The following is a 20,407-nucleotide window of genomic DNA, read 5'->3' on the forward strand; positions in this document are numbered from 1 at the left end:
GCAATGGGGCAGTGGTGCCGATAGCCAGGGGGAGAGAAGGGGCAGCGGCACCCATTGCAGGCGCCGTTGGCCCCGTTTCCTCCCCCATCCCAGGTTGTATAATTACCTGTTGCCGGGGTCGGTCCGTGCTGCTTCTGGCCACCGGTGTGGCGTCCCCTGCGTCGTTGCTATGCGCTTCGAGACGCAATGACGAGTGACGTCACTTGTCATTGTGCCGCGCCGTGCAGCGCATAGCAACGTCGCAGGGGACGCCACACCGGAGGCCAGAAGCAACACGGACCCGACCCTGGCAATAGGTAATTATACAACCGGGATGGGGGAGGCAACGGGGCAGCGGCGCCGGCAATGGGTGCCGCTGCCCCTTCTCTCCCCCTGGCTATCGGCGCCAGCAATGGGGCTGCGGCACCGATTGCCAGGGGGAGAGAAGGGGCAGTGGCGCCGATAGCCAGGGGGAGAGAAGTGGCGGCAGCAGGGCTCTAGACCCCAGGAAAGGCAGGGGGAGAGAAGCGGGCAGCGACGGCCTCTCTCCCCCTGGCTTTCCTGGGGGCTTCTGCGGGGTCAGAAACAGTCTATCGGGGTATACACATGCACACACACGCACCCTCATTTTACCAAGGATATTTGGGAAAAAAAAGTTTTTACCCAAATATCCTTGGTAAAATGAGGTTGCGTGGTATACCCCGATAAATACGATATTTATTTACTATATTGCAAGATGTAGGTAGAAATAGATACATAAACTAAAGTAAAATTTTTCATCTTTCTATTTGTTCTCATAAAAAGGTAGATTTCCAGGGTGGGCAATGAGTAAAAAATTTGGTAGGGCCATACAAAAAATTGTTCGTGATCTCTGGATCATTCATGTTGCCCTTTATTTCCATCATTCCTCAGTCACATATCCCCTATTGCATCCCCCTGTTTGGCTGTGTAGTAGGGCCTCAACCTAACATAGGAAACTGATGACTATTATTGTAATGTTAAGCATTACTATCTACATATGTGTTTACACAAACCCAATTCTTTGTTCTTACAACAGATACTTCAGCTAGAAGATGATGCAGGAGTTAGAAAGATACATCGAGCTGCAGATTGGCTCCTTGAGTGTTTGACTTATTTACAAAAAGCAGAAAGCACCTCACACCTGCAGGCAAATTTCTGGGAATTTTCTGAAGCTCTTCTCTTATTGAACTGCCTAACCAAGAACAGAGTTTTTGATCTAAAAGATTCCCTGCACCAGAAACATTTGGCACAAAAATTGCAAACCCTTCATAAATGTGTCCCAATGTTGTATACAGCACTTCAAAGCAGTATTAAGCATCCTTGTAATGATCAAATAATTGATTCCAAGTTGTACATATTTGATCAAACATCAAAGACAATACACGATCTTAAACACTTGCTGACAACTGACCCAGATAGGCATGAAGTAAAGAAGCAAGGCTCATTTACTCAAGAATTATATACTTTACTCAACATATTATCAGATCCCAAGCCAACGGAGCTTCTCAACAGTGATTTAGACTTTCTTGTAGGAGCCATCATTTTTTACTGCATTTATGTAGCTGATTATTCAAGACCATATATAAAACTACAGCTGGTAAAACACTGCCAAAATCTACTGGAAAAAAGAAAACGGCTGTGTGACCACTTGAAGGAGTTACAGGAAACACCATGTAGAAGTCTATTTGATCTGCAAGCGCAGTGTGCATCTATGAGAGTCCAGCTTAATGATATTAATGAAAACCTGATATCTTCTATATTTTATCAGATTCTAGATGCTTTTACTGTCAAAGATCCATTAAAAAGGTTGTTAAGAGCTGCTCTCAAAATGAATAAGAAAACAAGTCTTCACTCAGAACATCTATTTGCTTCCAAGGCTTTCCAACCACTTCTCCAAGCCTTTCAGAATCATACAGACCAGTTATTGAAGATATCTAGCTTTGTTTTAGCCCAATGCTCTCAAGAACAAATAATCAATGAGATACAGAGTTCTGTCGATTGCTTATGTAGAGTAAGGAATGAGGTAATTGCACTTGTTCTTGACACCAATAAGGCAAACTATGAATGCAAAATGTTTGAAAAGGCACAGTCTATTTACCAGAAATGGATTAAGGCTACAGAAAGTTTAATCATGAGTCTTGATGGTATTTTAACTGTACACCAGTTCTTGGAATTGTCCATTAAAGAGATTCAGAAGAATAAGTACCGCTGTGAAAAACTCCTGAGAAGTCAGGAACCAGAAATTTTTCAGTATCATGCTGCAGACTTATGTGATCTGGCAGAACGTGTAGCCCAGGTTGTTACCAGGCATGTTGACCAGAGCAAGAGCCCCATATTCAGGAATGGCTTGCGAGTTTTGGTTAGACAATTGGAAACATTGGTGCTTGAAACCAGAACAGCTATGATACAATGCCTTGAGAAAATATCATGTTTTACAACTCAAAACCATTTCTTGGAAAAAGTCAATCTTTTGTTCAAATCTATATATAATGTTCAAGAAGGGATTACTGGTAGCAAACATCCGGATCTGCTAAGTCCTTTAAGAAATGAAGGTGGTCCAGTCACTCATAAAGTTACCACAATTGATTTAAATGAATCGGAGGAGTCACATGATTACAATGAGAAAACCCATAGGGAGCAGCATAAAACATGTTCATCATATGAAGGATACTTGAGCAAACCTGTTCCTTTATCCAACACAGGGAAAATGATAAGAAAAAGTGTAAATGTTGAAAGCACAATACAAGTAACAGATTTTCATCCACTAGTAAGTAAACTTCTAAGTGCAGTAAAGAAGCAGAACACTAAAGAGATCCATGAATGCAGTTCTCTTTTACATGAAATCTATGACATTTACCTGGAGGTGGCAAATGATGCATTACTTCATGGAAATATTGTGGAAAAAGATGAACTTAAGTATAAAGACACTGAAGCCCTAATATTAACCCTTGTCCAGTTTAGCAAGAAAGAAAATATAGAGCCAGCATTAGAAATCGGAACTGCCATGTTACTTTCACATCAAATTGAAAACATGAAAACCTACTTTATATCTTTGGCAAATTGTTGGTATAGTTTTTCTTACCATTTATTTTGTAATTCAAAAAACACTGAATGTGCCACCATCAATGTTGAGCTGTTTAACAGATTAATGCAATGTTTTTCAAGGATTGTTGAAGCAATAAGGGAACATTTACTTGGCCACTATGTTGATGGCCTGAAGTTTACAGATTTTTCTGGAATTCAAGAATATGTGGTAAAAATTCAGGTCCAATTCTCCAAGTGCCAGGCCACTGCTAATCGGTTACTTACAGAAGTTCTTTGTAGTGGAATGCAGTCTGAGAATAGTAAACTAGAATATGTGTGCATTTTCTGGGCAGTATCTGTACAACAATTATCTAGATTATTAGATGTATTCATTGGTACTAATAATTTATCAATCACTGGACCAACCGATTGGACACAACTCAACATTTCTGAGAGTAGAAGTCTAGTTTTCCTATGTGAAACATCATTGTGGCTACAGGAAGCTGCAGTTATCCTAATTAATAACTTTATTGATGAAAAAGAACAGAAAAAAGTTTTGTTACTCAAAGAAGAGATGGGCTGTCTGACCGAGTCACTGCTGAAGTTAAGAGAAGACCTTAACTCATCTTCTCCTACTGATCTGTCCTTTAATGTAGACTATATGCTATTGCAAATTGAACTTATGTTAAAGACAAAACTTATTATGATCCATGTAAAGAAGTTGTATAGGGGGAGTCAAACTTTAATACATTTTGACATTTTTTCATGTAACTCTAATAATAGATTTCTTGCTATGAGATCTTTGGAAAATAATGCAAAATCACTGGTTGACAAAGTTACTTTGGTGAAAGAGACACTTAAAAACTCTCCTGATGTCATAAACAATGAAGAATTAATTCTTTTAGTAGATCACCTGCATTCCCTTACACAAGATATTGCAGCAAGGTCAAAACTATTCATGGACATTCAATATGAGTGGGATCTTTTAATGCTTGAAGCTATGCTCTTGAACTGGTCAGCTAAAGCTGAACAATTCATTTCACGTGTATGCACTGATGCAGAGTTGGATGTGTCTGTTGTAAAGTTCATCAAACAGTGCCTAACATCTAGGGAAAGAACAGAGACCACAATGACAGATACTGATGTCCTTTACAATGATACTTCAAATGTGTCCATTCAATCAATGAATATTAATGTGAAACAACAAAGAGCAGAAACTGAATGTGAACAAAAAGCCTCAACCTCGACAAAACAAGATGCAAAAAATGAAGACTGCAGTGTGACTGTTTACAAACAAATTGCAGCTTGCAGTAATAAACAAAGTGAAATCAATAGCAGTGACAAAGTTACCTTAGAAAGTGGTTTAATCAGTAAGGAACAAAGTGCAGTTGATGGAACACAACGGAAGAAATTAAACAGCAGACAAAAGTCTTCTGTCAGAAGATTAATGAAGGTGGTCCGTTCCAAGCGAGGAATAGCAACTAATGACAAACACAATAAAAACTTTACTGAAAGACATTCTAAAGCGCATGGTGTGACATTGGAGAAGACAATGAGCACAGAATCTGATGAATCTCATCTTGAGGTTAATATAAAAAGGGATAATGGAGAAGATTTAATTTATCAAAATCTTCATGTGAACATTGGAGTAGAAAATAGTTTGGTCAATCAGGAATCACCAACGTTGACATTAGATACAACAGTTATTAGAGCTGAAAAAGAGACAACCGATCAGGAAGCTAAAAATCTGAAAACACACACACTATTTACAGTTGTTAAAAAAAGAGTTAGTCACCAAGAAACAAAGCTACATAAAACACCCGAAGCAATGCAGAAAGACACACTCACTCAGCAATTAATAAATGAAAAAGAAATTCCAGAAAACATACAAGGAATATCGATTGAAGAAACAAAGGATAAGCAAACAAATAGACATAGCACAATGGTACAGAATAATGAAACAAATCTGGAACCAAAGAAAATAGGCACATTACACAGTGACGAACAGAACAAAGAAACCAATCACAAAGTAAGTGATCAACTATCAGGAAATGCGTCAAGACTGGGAGATGAGCTAAATGTAGAATATCCAGCACCCAATCACTCAATATGCGAGCAGCAAAAAAAATACCAACAGGAATCAACCAATTATAAAATGCTGCTTGATCACAAAAAAGGAAGGACAGAAATAACTAAAAAGGAATCTGTTATTGCCAAACCATGTATGACACCCATTGATTCACAGAAAGAATTTTTTAGAGGACAGAAGAAGACCCACAAAGAGCAACCCAGATCTGAAACTGAGAATAAGCAACTTAGTATTTCTAATAGATCAGACAACAGCAATAATGAAACACAACAGCAAATTAAACTGAGGAAGGAACATAAAACTTGTCCAATAGCTCAACCAGGTATGAACATATTGAAGATGGACTACAAGAAGAAGCCAGCAACTGTGTTCTGGGACAACCTTAGCAGTACCACAGTTGTTGTTGAACACGCAAAGGTAGGACCATAACTGTTCTATTAAGAGATTAATGGAAGCTATACAGCTGTCATTCATTGTGTGCATCATCTTCATCTACATTTTTCATTATTTTAACAATAACAATTTGTATACTGGCAGGTGAAGTGCACATCCCTTGAAGACATGCAGAATGTTCACAGGCATTCTCAAAGATTCACTAAATGTCTTCTGGCTGAAGAAGTAGAGACATGGGAGGGTGAGACAAATACAGTTGTTAAAATCACAAGAGAAATGGCAACCCAAATGTCTAACATGATACAATATTTAGACAGAAAAGGACCCATAAAGGTATAATCCTATTGAGAGTGGATTTTAATGATGGACTGTTTTGCAGTGATATGCATGTAACATAGTTTGTAAGGTTGAAAAATAGACAAGAGTTCAACCTAAAGCCCTACTGTGTTGATCCAGAGGAAGGTAGAAAAAAAAACCCTATAAAGGCTGATGCCAATTGCCCTATAAGAGGACAAATTCCTTCCGGACTCCAATATGACAATCAGAATAAATCCCTGGATCAATGTTCTATCCCCATAAATCTAGTGTCCATAACCTGTTATATTATATTTTTTCCAGAAAAACATCCAGGCCTCCCCTTAAACTTGTTTATTGAGTCAGACATCACAACATGTTTTCAGCATGGTTCAAGCATTCAGGTTTTCATTCAGCAATATAAAGACTTCATGACAGCACCTTTTAAAGCTCTAAAGGGGGAAATTTACTAACATTAGTATGCCAGTAATAACCAGATTTATGCTTTTTTTTTTTTGTAAAGCACAGACGCACAATTGGCCCTCATTTAATATTTCAAACCCGACATGTTTTGTCGGGATGTGCGCCAGATTCTGTCGCATTGCGCCAGAAATTCTGTCTGCTCCAGAATTTGCGCCAGAATTGAAAAAACCCTGACTAACTCTCCATTTTGCCAAGTAAATCCAAAAATGGGCGTGGCCGTCGGCGAAAGGGGCATGGTCTCCAAGAAGGGGCGTGTTCCCAACATTTTTACAAAAACCCAACATGTTTACTAAGGTTTCCACAGAAAATGTGGTGGATTTGAGCTTAGGAAAACCCTACAGATCTGAGCATGTGTAAAAAAAAAGCAAAGTGTAGGGAAAGTTGAAAATGTAGGGAAACCTTAGCAAATACCATGGAAAATAAATTGTAGGGAATTAAAACCCACAAAGAAACCTACACTCCACTCTTAGTAAATGAGGGCCAATGAGTTACTGGCATATTTTACAATGTATTTAAAAACTTTTGATATGTGTCTCTAACACCCTCTTACTTTTTTGCATGCAATTTTGTGCAGTGAATGACTTGCGGTACCTCCTCCAATACACTGCTAATTATAAAGTTATAAGAAATCTACAAAATTTATGTTCGTTGTATTTTCTAATATAGCGCTCAGAGCAGTTTATTGCTTCTGCTAAACAAATAGCTACCCTTGGGCAAGCTTTTGTAAAGTTTATTGGAATAATGGCTAAAAACTGCACAGACGAGAGAAATACATGTGGACTGCTGTGTGGCATGGAACAGGTACAAACAATTAGCAACCAACTCAACATCATTTCAAGGTATAAACATTTTTTTTTATATATAATTGTTTATCTATTAAAGAATTTTTCTTTAAAACATATTTTTTCAACAGTAAAGAAAAATATAGGTACTTAGAACGTTCTTTTTCTCTTCAAGAATTCAGCAAATTAAAAGGATAAATGTTTAATACTGTATAAAGAATGCTTATTTTTCAGAATGTGATCAGAGATTCAAATGTTAATGATCCTAATAGAGTCTCCATATAAAAGATTATAATAGATTGCTAAAATGAATGCCATTACATTGTATACTCTTTTAGGAAATGTACCCATCTCCCATTATCTCACATTAAACTTCTGAAGCAAATATAGAGAAGCTACTCTCTGCCACACTGTACCAAACTTTTTTCAGCGATCACTTAGTATTGGAGTTGCTCTGCACCCTGGTGGGTCCTTGTGGTTTTAGCAGCACTACCCCTAGCTGCTATGCAATAGTCTAACAACAAATTTTACACAGAATGTTGAATTCAGGTCATTATGGTCCATGGGAGGACCAAGGTAATTGTTACCTTGGCCCCAAAAGTCCTCTTAATCTTTACACTGGTGCCTGGAAACAGACCTTCCGGTCCACAACACTTAGAGCATGTCCCTCTGGCCTACATTATTAGGACAACAGGAAACAAAAGTATAAAGAGGAGACCACAAGAATTATGTAAGGTGGGATATATGAGAGTTACTGTCTTTACAGGTAGAGCAGAACCTGATACAATCTGCTATTTCATCACATGGATTGGTTCCTAAAACAGATGCTGATATTTGTAATATTTCATCTCCTCATCCCCTTAACCAAGTAGCAGGAACAATAAGGATATGGCCACCAGCCATTAGGACTAAAAGTCATGTACTAACTGATCTTAGAGAATTTAAAATGTGCTATTGTAATGACTGTTTTTGTGTTTTTGTATTTTTATGTCCTGGGCTCTGTTCAGACACTGGTTTTTATGTCTGAGCAGTTTTTGTTCTAATTCTTCCTAGCCTTAGAAGAGTTAAGGTTCTCATCCTATTGCGGCTTGGGTGTGGCTTTAAAACTCTAGCTCTGCCCTGGTGATTTAACTACTTTGACTATGTTTTATTATGCACATTTGCTTTAGTGCTACTCTGTTCATATCTGCTTAGTCATTATTTATATTGTGATATTTCTGTGTTTTTAACCATGGTTAATAGTCTTGTTTGTTGTAGATTTTAGACTTTAGTACAATTGTGTGTTTTTAGGATTATTGTATGTCCGTTCTGCTTGTACCTTGTTTCTTAGTTTGTGTTCACACTATGAGCTGTGTCCCTCCACCTTGTGGAGTTTTTGAATATATCCTGTCTTGTATTTTGAAAATTATCCTGTCTAGTATCCTGACCTGTGTTTAACCACGGTGTGGAGTTTGGTTTTCTTTTATCCATTTTTATAGAGTTCGTGATTGCTGATCTTTAGAGTTTATAGTACATGAACTGATCATAGAGTACATGATCACTGATCTAGTGTTTCCTCTGTGCTTTACCATTGGTCTATATTGTCCTCTGTGCTTACTCACTGATCTGTGTCCTCTGAAATTTATCTGTTTATGTTAGTTATCTTAGTCCAGTGTGAACAGTGTTCTATGTTCCTGATCAGTTTGTTTAACATTCAATTCTTCTGTTCATCCCTGCATTTCCTTGTCTCTGCTGTTTACTAATTCTATTCCTTGTCTAGTTCATTTATTCACATCTGTCGTTTATCTGGATTCTGGTTTCTGAACTGTTTGTTAGTACACTATTTTCTGCCCTGTTTGTTGTATTTATATTCTGTCTTTCTTGTTTTATGCCCATTGCACTTTAGCGTAGGTAGGGACAGTAACCATGGTTGTCTATCCGCTGTTTAGGGCGGATGGACAAGTAAGCAGGGAGAGTGTTATTAGGGGCAGCTTAGGCCTCACTCTCCCTATCCATCCCAGTCATAACAGCTATTTTAGAAATATTGTTTCCTGTAATTTTAATAGTTTTATGTAGTTGCTATAAAGACTCTAAGTATCTCTGTAGATCATAAGTTGTTGCTTTCCGTATTACCTGTTGACTGCTAGTGAGCACTTAGTTCCAGTGAACACATTATGTGTAGTGTTGGGACTTATTACCCACATTTGGTGTTTCTAGGTGTGTAAACATTTGTGCTGTGCTCAATTTCTAACATAAATCTGGTGTGAATGTGAGATGTTGTAGAGTGTCATTTACAGATAGTCAAACCTGCAGAGGAAGAGAAAGGTCTGTCCATGTCACTGAGTATAAGATTAGACAACACCAGGCATGTCATAAAAATGAGTTTGAGGATTGAGCATGGAATTGTCATAATATTCCTTTATAGGTCAACCATTTGTGGATGAGAATCTACAAGAAAGACATGCAATTTAAAGGGTTTTTCCAGGACCTAAATCAAAATATTAAAACCATCCAGCTGTATAACAGATAACTAGACAAATCTTTCCATGTACCTCTTTCAAAGTTTTCCCTTTCTCCTGCAATGTTACAGCTAAATGCTAAATGTATGTTCTAGACTCTTCCATTTTCTCGCCTTTTTTCCTAATACTATTAAATAATGATATTGTCCTGGATAACCCCTTTAAAATAAAATAATTCTTCTGTCTCAGAATACAGACTTGTGGCGGCCACAGGGTGTTAGTAAGAGTACCTGTTCACGTCATGATGCCAGGGCACCATTATCGTATACACGGTCCGAGGTTGGGGACAGCTTCTCTTGGGCCAGACACGATGAGGAAATAAACACACAGACGTCAGGTTACGGATAACTGTCTTTACTGAGCTTGTACAGATGGTAATACACAGACAGCTGGCCTTGGTGTGAGAGTGCAGCGTACCCCTTGCGAGCCCTGTTGCCTTGCTGAGACTTATGGTGCTTTCACCGGACGGAATTGTAGATTGTAACTTGAGATTCTGGTTGCTAGGGTCCTTCCAAGGAACTGTAGACTATTCTGCATGTATTCCTCCTGCAAGTGAACCTTGTAGGATGACCAGTAGGAAGACTAAAGCTGGAGTAGGCCTCTACTCAGAGTACACGGCACAAAGCACACCTGAGCTTAGCTATTTCTCAGGAGCCTGGATGAAATTAGACTTACTAACTCCTCCCCTGTACCTCACTATTCAGGGAAGACTTTTGTGGTCTCATTGGCTCACATGGTCACATGGGTTCACTGTCACATTTTAAAGACACAGTACACAGTATTATAAAAATATATTACTTGATATTATAAACATTATTACTGTGGAACTTGTATGGGCCCAACACCCTGTGCTGACGAGCTGCCTGAGACAGTCCAAAGGCCAGGGACAGCCTCCGGTACTGGGACACCACAGATTATTACAAATCTACACTGTATATTGCTTTACACTATATTTGTCATTATTTTTATTTTAGTGTAAAAACAGCCACAGGATGTGATGACTACTCTGCCGAGGATGTGTTACTGAAAAACGCACAGAACCTGATTCATAGTGTTTTACAGACATGGAAAGCAGCAGAGGCAGCATGCATTAAGGTAAACTGATCTGTCATAGCATATTTCGACAAGTAAATGATCCTTTAATGTTCACTGTCTGATTTCTGTATATAACAATAAGATACCTATTTCCAGTATATGATATAGTTAAAAAATAATTAATTATATAAAAATTCCAGTGGATCAGAACATTACATACAGCTACGAGTTGATTGTGCCTTTAAATAGCTTGGAAAAGTTGAGAGAAAAAAAAACATGTTATAGCTTTAGAACCTCTGATTGGCCCCTGGCTAATTGTTATAATGTGAGGTAACTGTAGGTGTCCCTTTGGCAGGATTTTGAAGCCTATTAAGACTTAGGAAAAAGAGTTGTGAACATCCTAAGGAGCAATTTCCGAATGCCTGAAGGCCCCATGTTACACACCATGGGACCATGCAGCCATCATACATTTCAGGAAGATGAAATGTTTAGTCTCCTAGAGATGACTGTACCTTCATGCAAAAAAATTCTCCATGGTATCACCTGTCTCACCCTCTCATATCTATCTCTGGTACACCATATAATAGTAACATTGGTTAGGTGTGCATCACATCCACCAATTACACCGCAACCCTCTCAAAATTCAGGTCCGGGAGTTCGACACAATACACATAAGAAGAAAGAACAACTATTGGTTGTGGGGAGAGCACAGGTCAAAACAATATATGCTCATTCATACGTCAGATAGTATTCTCTCTATGGGGGTGCGTGTAGTGAAATCACAACTTTCAGTTAAAAGGATCCAATAAAATCTCCTTGTTCACATAGAATTTATAGTTCTATGTGAACAAGGAGATTTTATTCTTACCACAATATATAATATCCCTCCATTAACCCCTTAAGGACAATGGAAGTGAATATGCGCTGTGACAATGGTGCTCTGGTACTTAAACCCTTAAGCCCATTTGGCTTAAGAGGTTAAGGTTTTTTTTTTCCTCCTCGCCTTCAAAAAACCATAAGTATTTTATATTTTCATCTACAGACTAGTATGAGGACTTGTTTTTTGCGCGATCAGTTTTCTGTTGTAATGCTATTGCTCACGTTACCATAGAAAGTATGGCGCAACCCAAAAACTACTATTTGTGTGGGGAAATTAAAAAGAAAACCGCAATTTTGGAAATTCTGGAAGGTTTTGTTTTCACGCCGTACAATGTACAGTAAAAATGACATGTGTACATTATTCTTTGGGTCAATACAATTAAAATGATACCCATGATAACGTACTTTTCTATTACTGTTGCGCTTAAAAAAAAATCGCAATCTTTTTAACCAAAATAGAACGTTTAAAATACCCCTATTTTGAAGACCTATAACTTTTTCATTTTTCCTTATAAGCGGCAGAATGAGGGTTCATTTTTTTTGCGCTGTGATCTGTACTTTTTATTGATACCATATTTGCTAATATAAAACTTTTTATCAATTTTTTTATCAATTTTTGGGGGGGAATAAAATGTTATAAAAAAGCAGCAATTTTGGACTTTTTTTTTTTAATGTTCATGCTGTTCACCGTACGGTATCATTAACATTATATTTTAATAGGAAAGGCAAGGCAAAGTAACCGGCACTACTGTCTAACGGTAATGGACATGCAACAGGTGGGGTGAATGAAGAATCCTCTCAGGGTGCTAAGTCCAGAACAGAACAACTTCAAAATCCACATGAAAAGAAAAAAGGACTGCACTCACCAGGGAGATGCTTCAACTTCTTTATTGTGCTTCAACCATGGTATGAAATCATGGAGACAGTGTCAAACAGGTAAACATGGCAGAGACGCCGGGGAGCCAGCGCTGGCTCCCCGGCGTCTCTGCCATGCTTACCTGTTTGACACCGTCTCCATGATTTCATACCATGGTTGAAGCACAATAAGGAAGTTGAAGCATCTCCCTGGTGAGTGCAGTCCTTTTCCTCTTTTCGTGTGGATTATATTTTAATAGTTGGGATATTTACGCCCGTGGTGATACCAAATATGTATATTACATTTGATTTTTTTACACTTTTTGGGGGTGAAACAGGGAAAATGGGACAATTTACGTTTTTATTGGGGAGGGGGGTTTTCACATTTTTTTACTGTTTTTTTTTTTTTTTTTTACTTTTATTATTGCACTTTAATAGTCCCCATAGGGGACTATTTATAGCAATCATTTGATTGCTAATACTGTTCAGTGCTATGCTTAGGGCATAGCACTGATCAGTGTTATCGGTCATCTTCTGCTCTGGTCTGCTCGATCTCAGACCAGAGCAGAAGACCTGTGGAAGGCAGCGGAGGCAGGTGAGGGGACCTTTGCCATTCTGGATGACTGGATCGCCGCGACAGCGCTGCGGGCGACCATCCATTTTACTGACCGCAATGCTGCAGATGCCGTGATCTGTATTGATCACGGCATCTGATGGGGTTAATGGCGGACATACGCGCGATCGTGGATGTCCGCCATTACCGGCGGGTCCCAGGCTGCTATCAGCAGCCGGGACCTGCCGCGAATGACCCGAGCATCGCTCCGATGCTCGCGGTTATGTGTAGGACTTTAATGTACATCCTGGTGCATTAAGTACCACCTCACCAGGATGTACATTTATGTCCTGCATCGTTAAGGGGTTAAAGGGGTACTCTGCCAGAAAGCATCCTTCAGATGAGGGATAAGATGTCTAATCCCTGGGATCTTGATACAAGGACCCCCCATTATCCGCTCAGATACTGTGATCAATAGTGATCACAGCATCTGCGGCATTAGCAGTGCTGTGGGCGACTGATCAGACCACCTGCAGCGAAATTTAGCGGTTCGATCAGTCAGGATGGCCGCCAGAGGTCCCCTTACCTGGCTTGCAGCGGCTCTGGAAATCTGCTTTTCTGCTTTGCCTTCTAGCAGCCCAGAGCAATAGATTGCCGTTATTACTGATCAGTGCTATGCCTATGCATAGCACTGAACAGTAATAGCAATCTAAGGATTGCATTATACACAGCTATATGATCCCATAGGGGACTGAAGGAAAAAAAAAACATATATAATATATATATATATATATATATATATATATATATATATATATATGTATAATGTGAATAAGCCTCTCTCCCAATAAAATGTTAAATCCCCCCTTTTCCTAATTTACAAAAAAAGTGTAATAAATAAATAAATTCAATAAACATATTTGGTATCACTGCATGCGTAAATGTCTGAACTAATAAAATATAATGTTAATGATCCCATACAGTGAACCTAGTGAACGGAAAAAAAAGTCCGAAATGCTGCTTTTTGGTCACATCACATTTCAGAAAAATGAAATGTAAAGTGCTAAAAAAAAAAAAGTGATATAAATTGGTCTAGATTAAGGGTGCTCACACGTACAGGATCCTGCGCAGGATTTGTAACTGCAGATTAGAAGCTGTGTGTCACGTATGGGCAGGGAAGGAGTGCAAACTAATCTCGCCAGTTCCCCTATCCCAGCCTACTTACGTACCTGCCCTAAACGACAGGTCCGTATAAACGAAGATAGTCCCTTTCTGTATATGTGAGGGGCGTAATTGTCAAAATAATAAACTAAAATGACACAGACTAGGTCCCGGGACAGTGGGATAACAGACAAACAAAATACGACTACACACTCACACAATAGTCCAGAGTCAACTAACCGTGTCAAAGCCAAGAGAAGTCAAAGTACCAAGTCACTAATACCAGAGAGAAGTCAAGATGAAAGCCAAAAGTCAAAGATGCAAGGGAATACAGGAGAAACAGGGACTACACACTAGCTACTGGAGCAAAAAGTCTCTCTCACAGTCACTGACTGAGAGCCAACTGCCAGGTGAAATAGGCAACTCACAGGTGCTCTAATCAAATGGTCAGCTGAGCAGTTAGACAGCTAGGTGTAACCTGGCAACAAAAGCAAACAAAGAACCCGTCAGAACCTTTTAACCCTATAGGTTCTGACTGGGATGTGCACAGGTTGACTAGAAAGGGGGCTTGAGCCCCTGCCCTTTTGATGTTACTCCTATAAGTGCCCTGGACAGTCTGGCATTACTATTTGGACATTTATATGCAAAATTATGGGAAGTGCCCTTTTTTCAGTTCAGCCCCTGCCTAAAATGTATGTGCACGTCCCTGGGTTCTGACACTGTGCTCATTCATTAAGTTTACATTGAAATCTGCAGCAGAAAATCCTGCGCATCAAATCTGCTTATGTGGGAACGTACCCTAAATGTTAATAACTGTTTATTCATGAACACCAAAAAAAGAAAAAACCCTACAACTAGGTAGGTTACTGTGCAATAGAACTAGCACCACCGAATCAAAGAAGATTAATGCACAGGACCATAGTAAAGTACAGAAAGTATAAATTTTATTGAATTATATTTAAGAGAACAACATAAAAACATATATCTTAAGAAATAGTAGGAGAAAAAAAGACAAGCAGTCAGGCACCAGAATATAGCAGAGAACTGGATGGATACAAAGTCTGACAAAGCAAAGCAAAATATATATGCAGATGAGCAGAAAATGACAAAGAAGACCAGTAAACCATCGAACACCCCACTGCTAAACAGGACACAAAGACATGTTAATACCCAAATGGATGCCAGACCATACCCAACAAACCCCAACGATTGTTTCGCTCACAATGTGCTTCCTCAGGGGGCATGCTATGTATATAATATATATATATATATATAATTCACATATATATATATAAACATATATATAATTCAATAAAATTTATACTTTTTGAACTGTTTATTCATATAAAATATATACCACCTTTCACACACTATATTCAAGCCCAAACTAGGGGACAGTGTACATCCTCCTTTTTTCTCTTTCCAATAGTGTTAATATAATTGTTTTAATATATGGATTAATAAATAAAAAGAGAATGACTAATTATCTACGACAATACCTAGTCTAATAGTCACTGAACTGTATCTGTTGGTACTTTACAAGGGAAGGGAGGAGTGGTGTGTGGAATGCACAATGCTTTCCACAGGGAGTCACATGACTCATCATGTGAATATGCCAAAAGTTGAAGAGTGTGAGATACTCGCCAGCTTTACTCAGTACAAACACATGAACAGTACCTATGTCAGTGAAGCATACATTACGGGAGACCATGCCACTTAAATAGGTATATATAGTGGATAACATGAAGGTATACTATATCCTGAGGAAGGGAGCAATTCATTTGAGATTCTGGTAAAGGGTTAACAGTATGTGCTTTTTTTTATATAGACTTATGTGGACAGGTAGACTTTATTGGATGCTTTTAATGGAAAACGGTCATCCTGTTTACCCACACTAATCCCAATACACTGGGTTACAGTGTTGGTGAACAGGCGACTGATGAGGGGTCAATGAGTTAAATAGGTACTTGTAGTCTGGAATTGTGTCCCTCCGAATATCCTCTTCTATCCCTGCTGAATTGCGCACAGGAGGCGGGCCCGCTGGGTGAATTGAATATTTATTGGCGCTGGTCATGTGAGCGATTGTGCCTACTAAGCGCTCACCCAATCAGCGCCAATGAATATACAAACAGCAGACCCGCCTGCTGTGTGCAATTCAACGGGGATAGAAGAGGATCTTCGGAAGGACACAGACTACAGGTACATATTTAACTTATCGACCCCTCTTTGGTCTCCTGTTCACCCACACTATAACCCAGTGTATTGGGTTTTGTGTGGGTGAACAGAATGACCGTTTTCCTTTAACTGAAAGTGAGAGAGATGAAACCTTGAAATTGGAAACATAACTTGGCCCTGTGACAAGTGGACGTGGAAGGGGGTAGTTATGACTTCAATACACACACACCCTTAGAGAAGTGCCAAATGTGGAATGGCCTGTTCATATCATATATTGTTTTGGTTAAAATATGGAGGGCATACTCCAGCCAACCTCACACTGTACACCCTAACATACACTGCTCAAAAAAATTAAGGGAACACTAAGATAACACATACTAGATCTGAATTAATTAACTAATCGTATAAAATACTTTTGTCTTTACATAGTTTAAACAAAAATTACACAAAATCACACAAAAAGGGTCAATGGAAATCAAATGTATCAACCCATGGAGGTCTGGATATGGAGTCACACTAAAAATCTAAGTGGAAAACCACACTACAGGCTGATCCAACTTTGTTGTAATGTCCTTAAAACAAGTCAAAATGAGTCTCAGTAGTGTGTGTGTGGCCTCCATGTGCCCGTATGACCTCCCTACAATGCCTGGGCATGCTCCTAATGAGGTGGCGGATGATCTCCTGAGGGATGTCCTCCAAGACCTGAACTAAAGCATCTGCCAACTCCTGGACAGTCTGTGGTGCAACGTGTCATTGGTGGATGGAGCGAGACATGATGTCCCCGATGTGCTCAATTGGATTCAGGTCTGGGGAACGGGCGGGCCAGTGCATAGCATCAATGCCTTCCTCTTGCAGGAACTGCTGACACACTCCAGCCGCATGAGGTCTAGCATTGTCTTGCATTAGGAGGAACCCAGGGCTAACCGCACAAGCATATGGTCTCACAAGAGGATCTCATCTCGGTACCTAATGGCAGTCAGGCTACCTCTGGCAAGCACATGGAGGGCTGTGCGGCCCCCAAAGAAATGCCACCCCACACCATTACTGACCCACCGCCAAACAGGTCATGCTGGAGGATGTTGCAGGCAGCAGAACGTTCTCCATGGCATCTACATGTCCGTCACATGTGCTCAGTGTGAACCTGCTTTCATCTGTGAAGAGCACAGGGCGCCAGTGGCGAATTTGCCAATCTTGGTGTTCTCTGGCAAATGTCAAACATCCTGCACGGTGTTGGGCTGTAAGCATAAACCCCACCTGTAGACGTCGGGCCCTCTTACCACCCTCAAGGAGTCTGTTTCTGACCATTTGAGTGGAAACATGCACATTTGTGGCCTGCTGGAGGTCATTTTGCAGGGCTCTGCAGGGCCTTGCATAAAGGAGGAGGTAGCGGTCCTGCTGCTGGGTTGTTGCCCTCCTATGGCCTCCTGATGTACTGGCTTGTCTCCTGGTAGCACCTCCATGCTCTGGACACTACGCTGACAGACACAGCAAACCTTCTTGCCACAGCTTGCATTGATGTGCCATCTTGGATGAGCTGCACTACCTGAGCCATTTGTGTGGGTTGTAGACTCCGTCTCATGCTAACACTAGAGTGAAAGCACCGCCAGCATTGAAAAGTGACCAAAACATCAGCCAGGAAGCATAGGAACTGAGAAGTGGTCTGGTCTGTGGTCACCACCTGAAGAACCACTTCTTTATTGGGGGTGTCTTGCTAATTGCCTATAATTTCCACCTGTTGTCTGTTCCATTTGCACAACAGCATGTGAAATTGATTGTCAATCAGTGTTACTTCCTGAGTGGACAGTGTGATGTCACAGAAGTGTGATTGACTTGGAGTTACATTGTGTTGTTTAAGTGTTCCCTTTATTTTTTTGAGCAGTGTATGTATGGAGAACAAGGGTGTGATACCTTTCTTGTTTTGGAGCCCAGCTATATTTATAACAGTACAAACAAAACATTAAGTCAAAGTTAAACAGTAAATATTGCCATAAATAAAATCATGTATATACTTTTTCTTCATTTTATGTTTCATATTGTTTTTTTTTCTTTGACAGATCACTGAGAATCCCATTAACAGCAAAGAAGAGGAGGATGTGGCCGCATTTTGTTCCCAGTTAAGAAAGAAGTTGCTGCGTCAAAGAGCTAAAGAGACTGAATCTTAAAATATTTATCCCTGTGGACATACTGTGCTATGAGAAAGTACATGCCCCTATCCGATGTCAACTTTTGTATATTCATACACTGAAGGGTTTTGATCCTTAAAACAGACCTGTCAGCAGGTTTTTAGGGTATAAAGTAAGAGTAAGGCTGTAAAGGGCTTTTGACCCTAAAATTTTATAATTCCACATCAAGATATCAGAGTTTATCAGAGATATCAGAGATATTTGACCCCTTCCACGTCAAGATATCAGAGTTTTAAAAGATATGCAAATTAGGCTTTATATCCTTAAAGGGGTATTCCGGAGCTCCAGAGTTCTGAAGATTTTGTTCAGAACGCTCGGAGCCAGAGGCTGTGATCGTGACTTCACCGCCACACCTTCTCATGACATTATGCCATGCCCCCTCCATTCTTGTCTATGGGAGGGGGCATGTTGGCAGACATGGCCCTCCCATAGACTTGAATGGAGGAGGAATGGTCGTGACCCAACAAGGGGACGTGGCCATGACCTCACGACCACTGCCGTAGGAGCCCAATGTTTGTTCAGAATGCTGGGGAGATAACAGGGGGCCACAGAAGCGGGACCCCTGCAATCAGACATTTTATCCCCTATCCTTTGGATGTCTAGCAGCGGAGTACCCCTTTAAAGCGTATCTGTCAGAATCCACAAAAATGCTTCTAACACCTATATTTATTATAAAAATACCTCTTTTTATTAGTTCACAGTGTTAGAAATGACTAGTGGACAAGCTGCTGCTGCTGCAGGACTGGATAGTGTCCCATTAGGTATGGGGACTCCTAGTGGTGGGATTTTCGGGGGCTCCTTTCTTAATTAAATATTCAGAAGTTTTTTAAACAACCATATTACCATATAACAACCATATTTCCATAAGTAACAACATATAAAAAGTTTTTGGATCTGATAGTGTCCGTTTATACCTAAATATAATGGGGAACAAAGTAATTACAGTTTTGAAAAAACCACAGCATTCATGTAAAGGGTTTTTCCAAGATTAATACATACCCCTGGCTCATAAACTGCAGTGGAACATGGTGGCAGGAAGCTAAACTAGGCTCCGCCCCCACCCTCCGAACTCGTGCACCACGCCACGATATGTCATGCTGCGGAGTCTGGTGAATGCCGGACCCCGGGAGTAAGACACCCCCTCCCAATGCCAACCTTGGGACAAAGCCCTTGAGATAGAGCCTTGAGCTGCGGGCTTCATTTTACTCCGGTAATCCCCTGATTGACCCTGATATCTTTTACTCACCCTGCCGGGTGATGGGAGAGTGGAGAATACGGGAACACTGTGCTGGTGGTTCGCGGTGAGCAGGAAGCTTCGGAACACAGATGGAAGCTGGCGCAGAGACCCGGAGGTCACGTTGTCACGCGGTGGTTGCTGAGGGAACGCCGGCGTGTGCAGGCAGCTGATGCCGGTGTGGAGGAGAGCAGCCAGGGATTGTGGACTCCTTGCATTGAGCACAGGAGGGAGGAGAAGCTGGCTGAAACCAGGTGAACGGCGTGCAGAATGGGTGAGACCGCTCCATTTCTTTGTCTTTAAAAGGGTTGACTAGCATTTATTCTCTGTACTACCCTTATAGGTTGAATAACTAACTAACAACAGCTTCCAAGTTGCTAATATCTATTTGGCACATTGGTAGTGAATAACTTTTTGCATACTAACCTACAATTAAACCAGGGCGAGTCCTGCAGGAATGCACAGGAATGGCGTTCCTTTGCTTTTAACAAAGGAGGAATGCCGTCCCTGTTACACTAGTCCTGCTGGACCAATCTCTGAATTATTCTTACCCTCCCTCAGTCTCCTCCCCTGGCCCGGACTGCTAGATGCTGGAGATGTAGGACCTATGATGATGTCACCATCACATGTTGGGGGCGGAGCTTAGCTGTGGAGGAGAGGAAAGATCTTGGTTGAAGGACCTGTGTGATGCTGTGGAGGAGGCGGGGCTGAGCTGGAGGAGACATGTCATATGTCACCCCAGTAAGGTAATTACATGGAAGGAGATTTG

At 40.3% G+C, this 20,407-nt stretch overlaps 1 protein-coding gene across 7 annotated transcripts in view; it reads left to right on the top strand.

The window, feature by feature from the left end:
• Window positions 1-19,594, top strand: part of LOC130362543 (uncharacterized) — a 56,822-nt gene extending 37,228 nt beyond the window's left edge. For 3 of the 7 annotated variants that reach the window (XM_056567196.1, XM_056567197.1, XM_056567194.1), the window contains 3 exons: window positions 1,037-5,530; window positions 5,651-10,658; window positions 18,276-19,591. In XM_056567196.1, the coding sequence (XP_056423171.1) occupies window positions 1,037-5,530; window positions 5,651-5,845 (4,689 nt within the window). In that variant the 3' untranslated portion in view covers window positions 5,846-10,658; window positions 18,276-19,591. Of the gene's footprint in view, window positions 1-1,036; window positions 5,531-5,650; window positions 10,659-18,275 lie in introns of all 7 variants that reach the window. The other 4 variants (XM_056567195.1, XM_056567199.1, XM_056567198.1 and 1 more) reach the window with 4 other exon arrangements.
• The last annotated feature ends 813 nt before the right edge of the window (window positions 19,595-20,407 follow it).

The sequence above is a fragment of the Hyla sarda genome, chromosome 3 (assembly GCF_029499605.1).
Source record: "Hyla sarda isolate aHylSar1 chromosome 3, aHylSar1.hap1, whole genome shotgun sequence".
Taxonomy (NCBI): Eukaryota; Metazoa; Chordata; class Amphibia; order Anura; family Hylidae; genus Hyla; species Hyla sarda.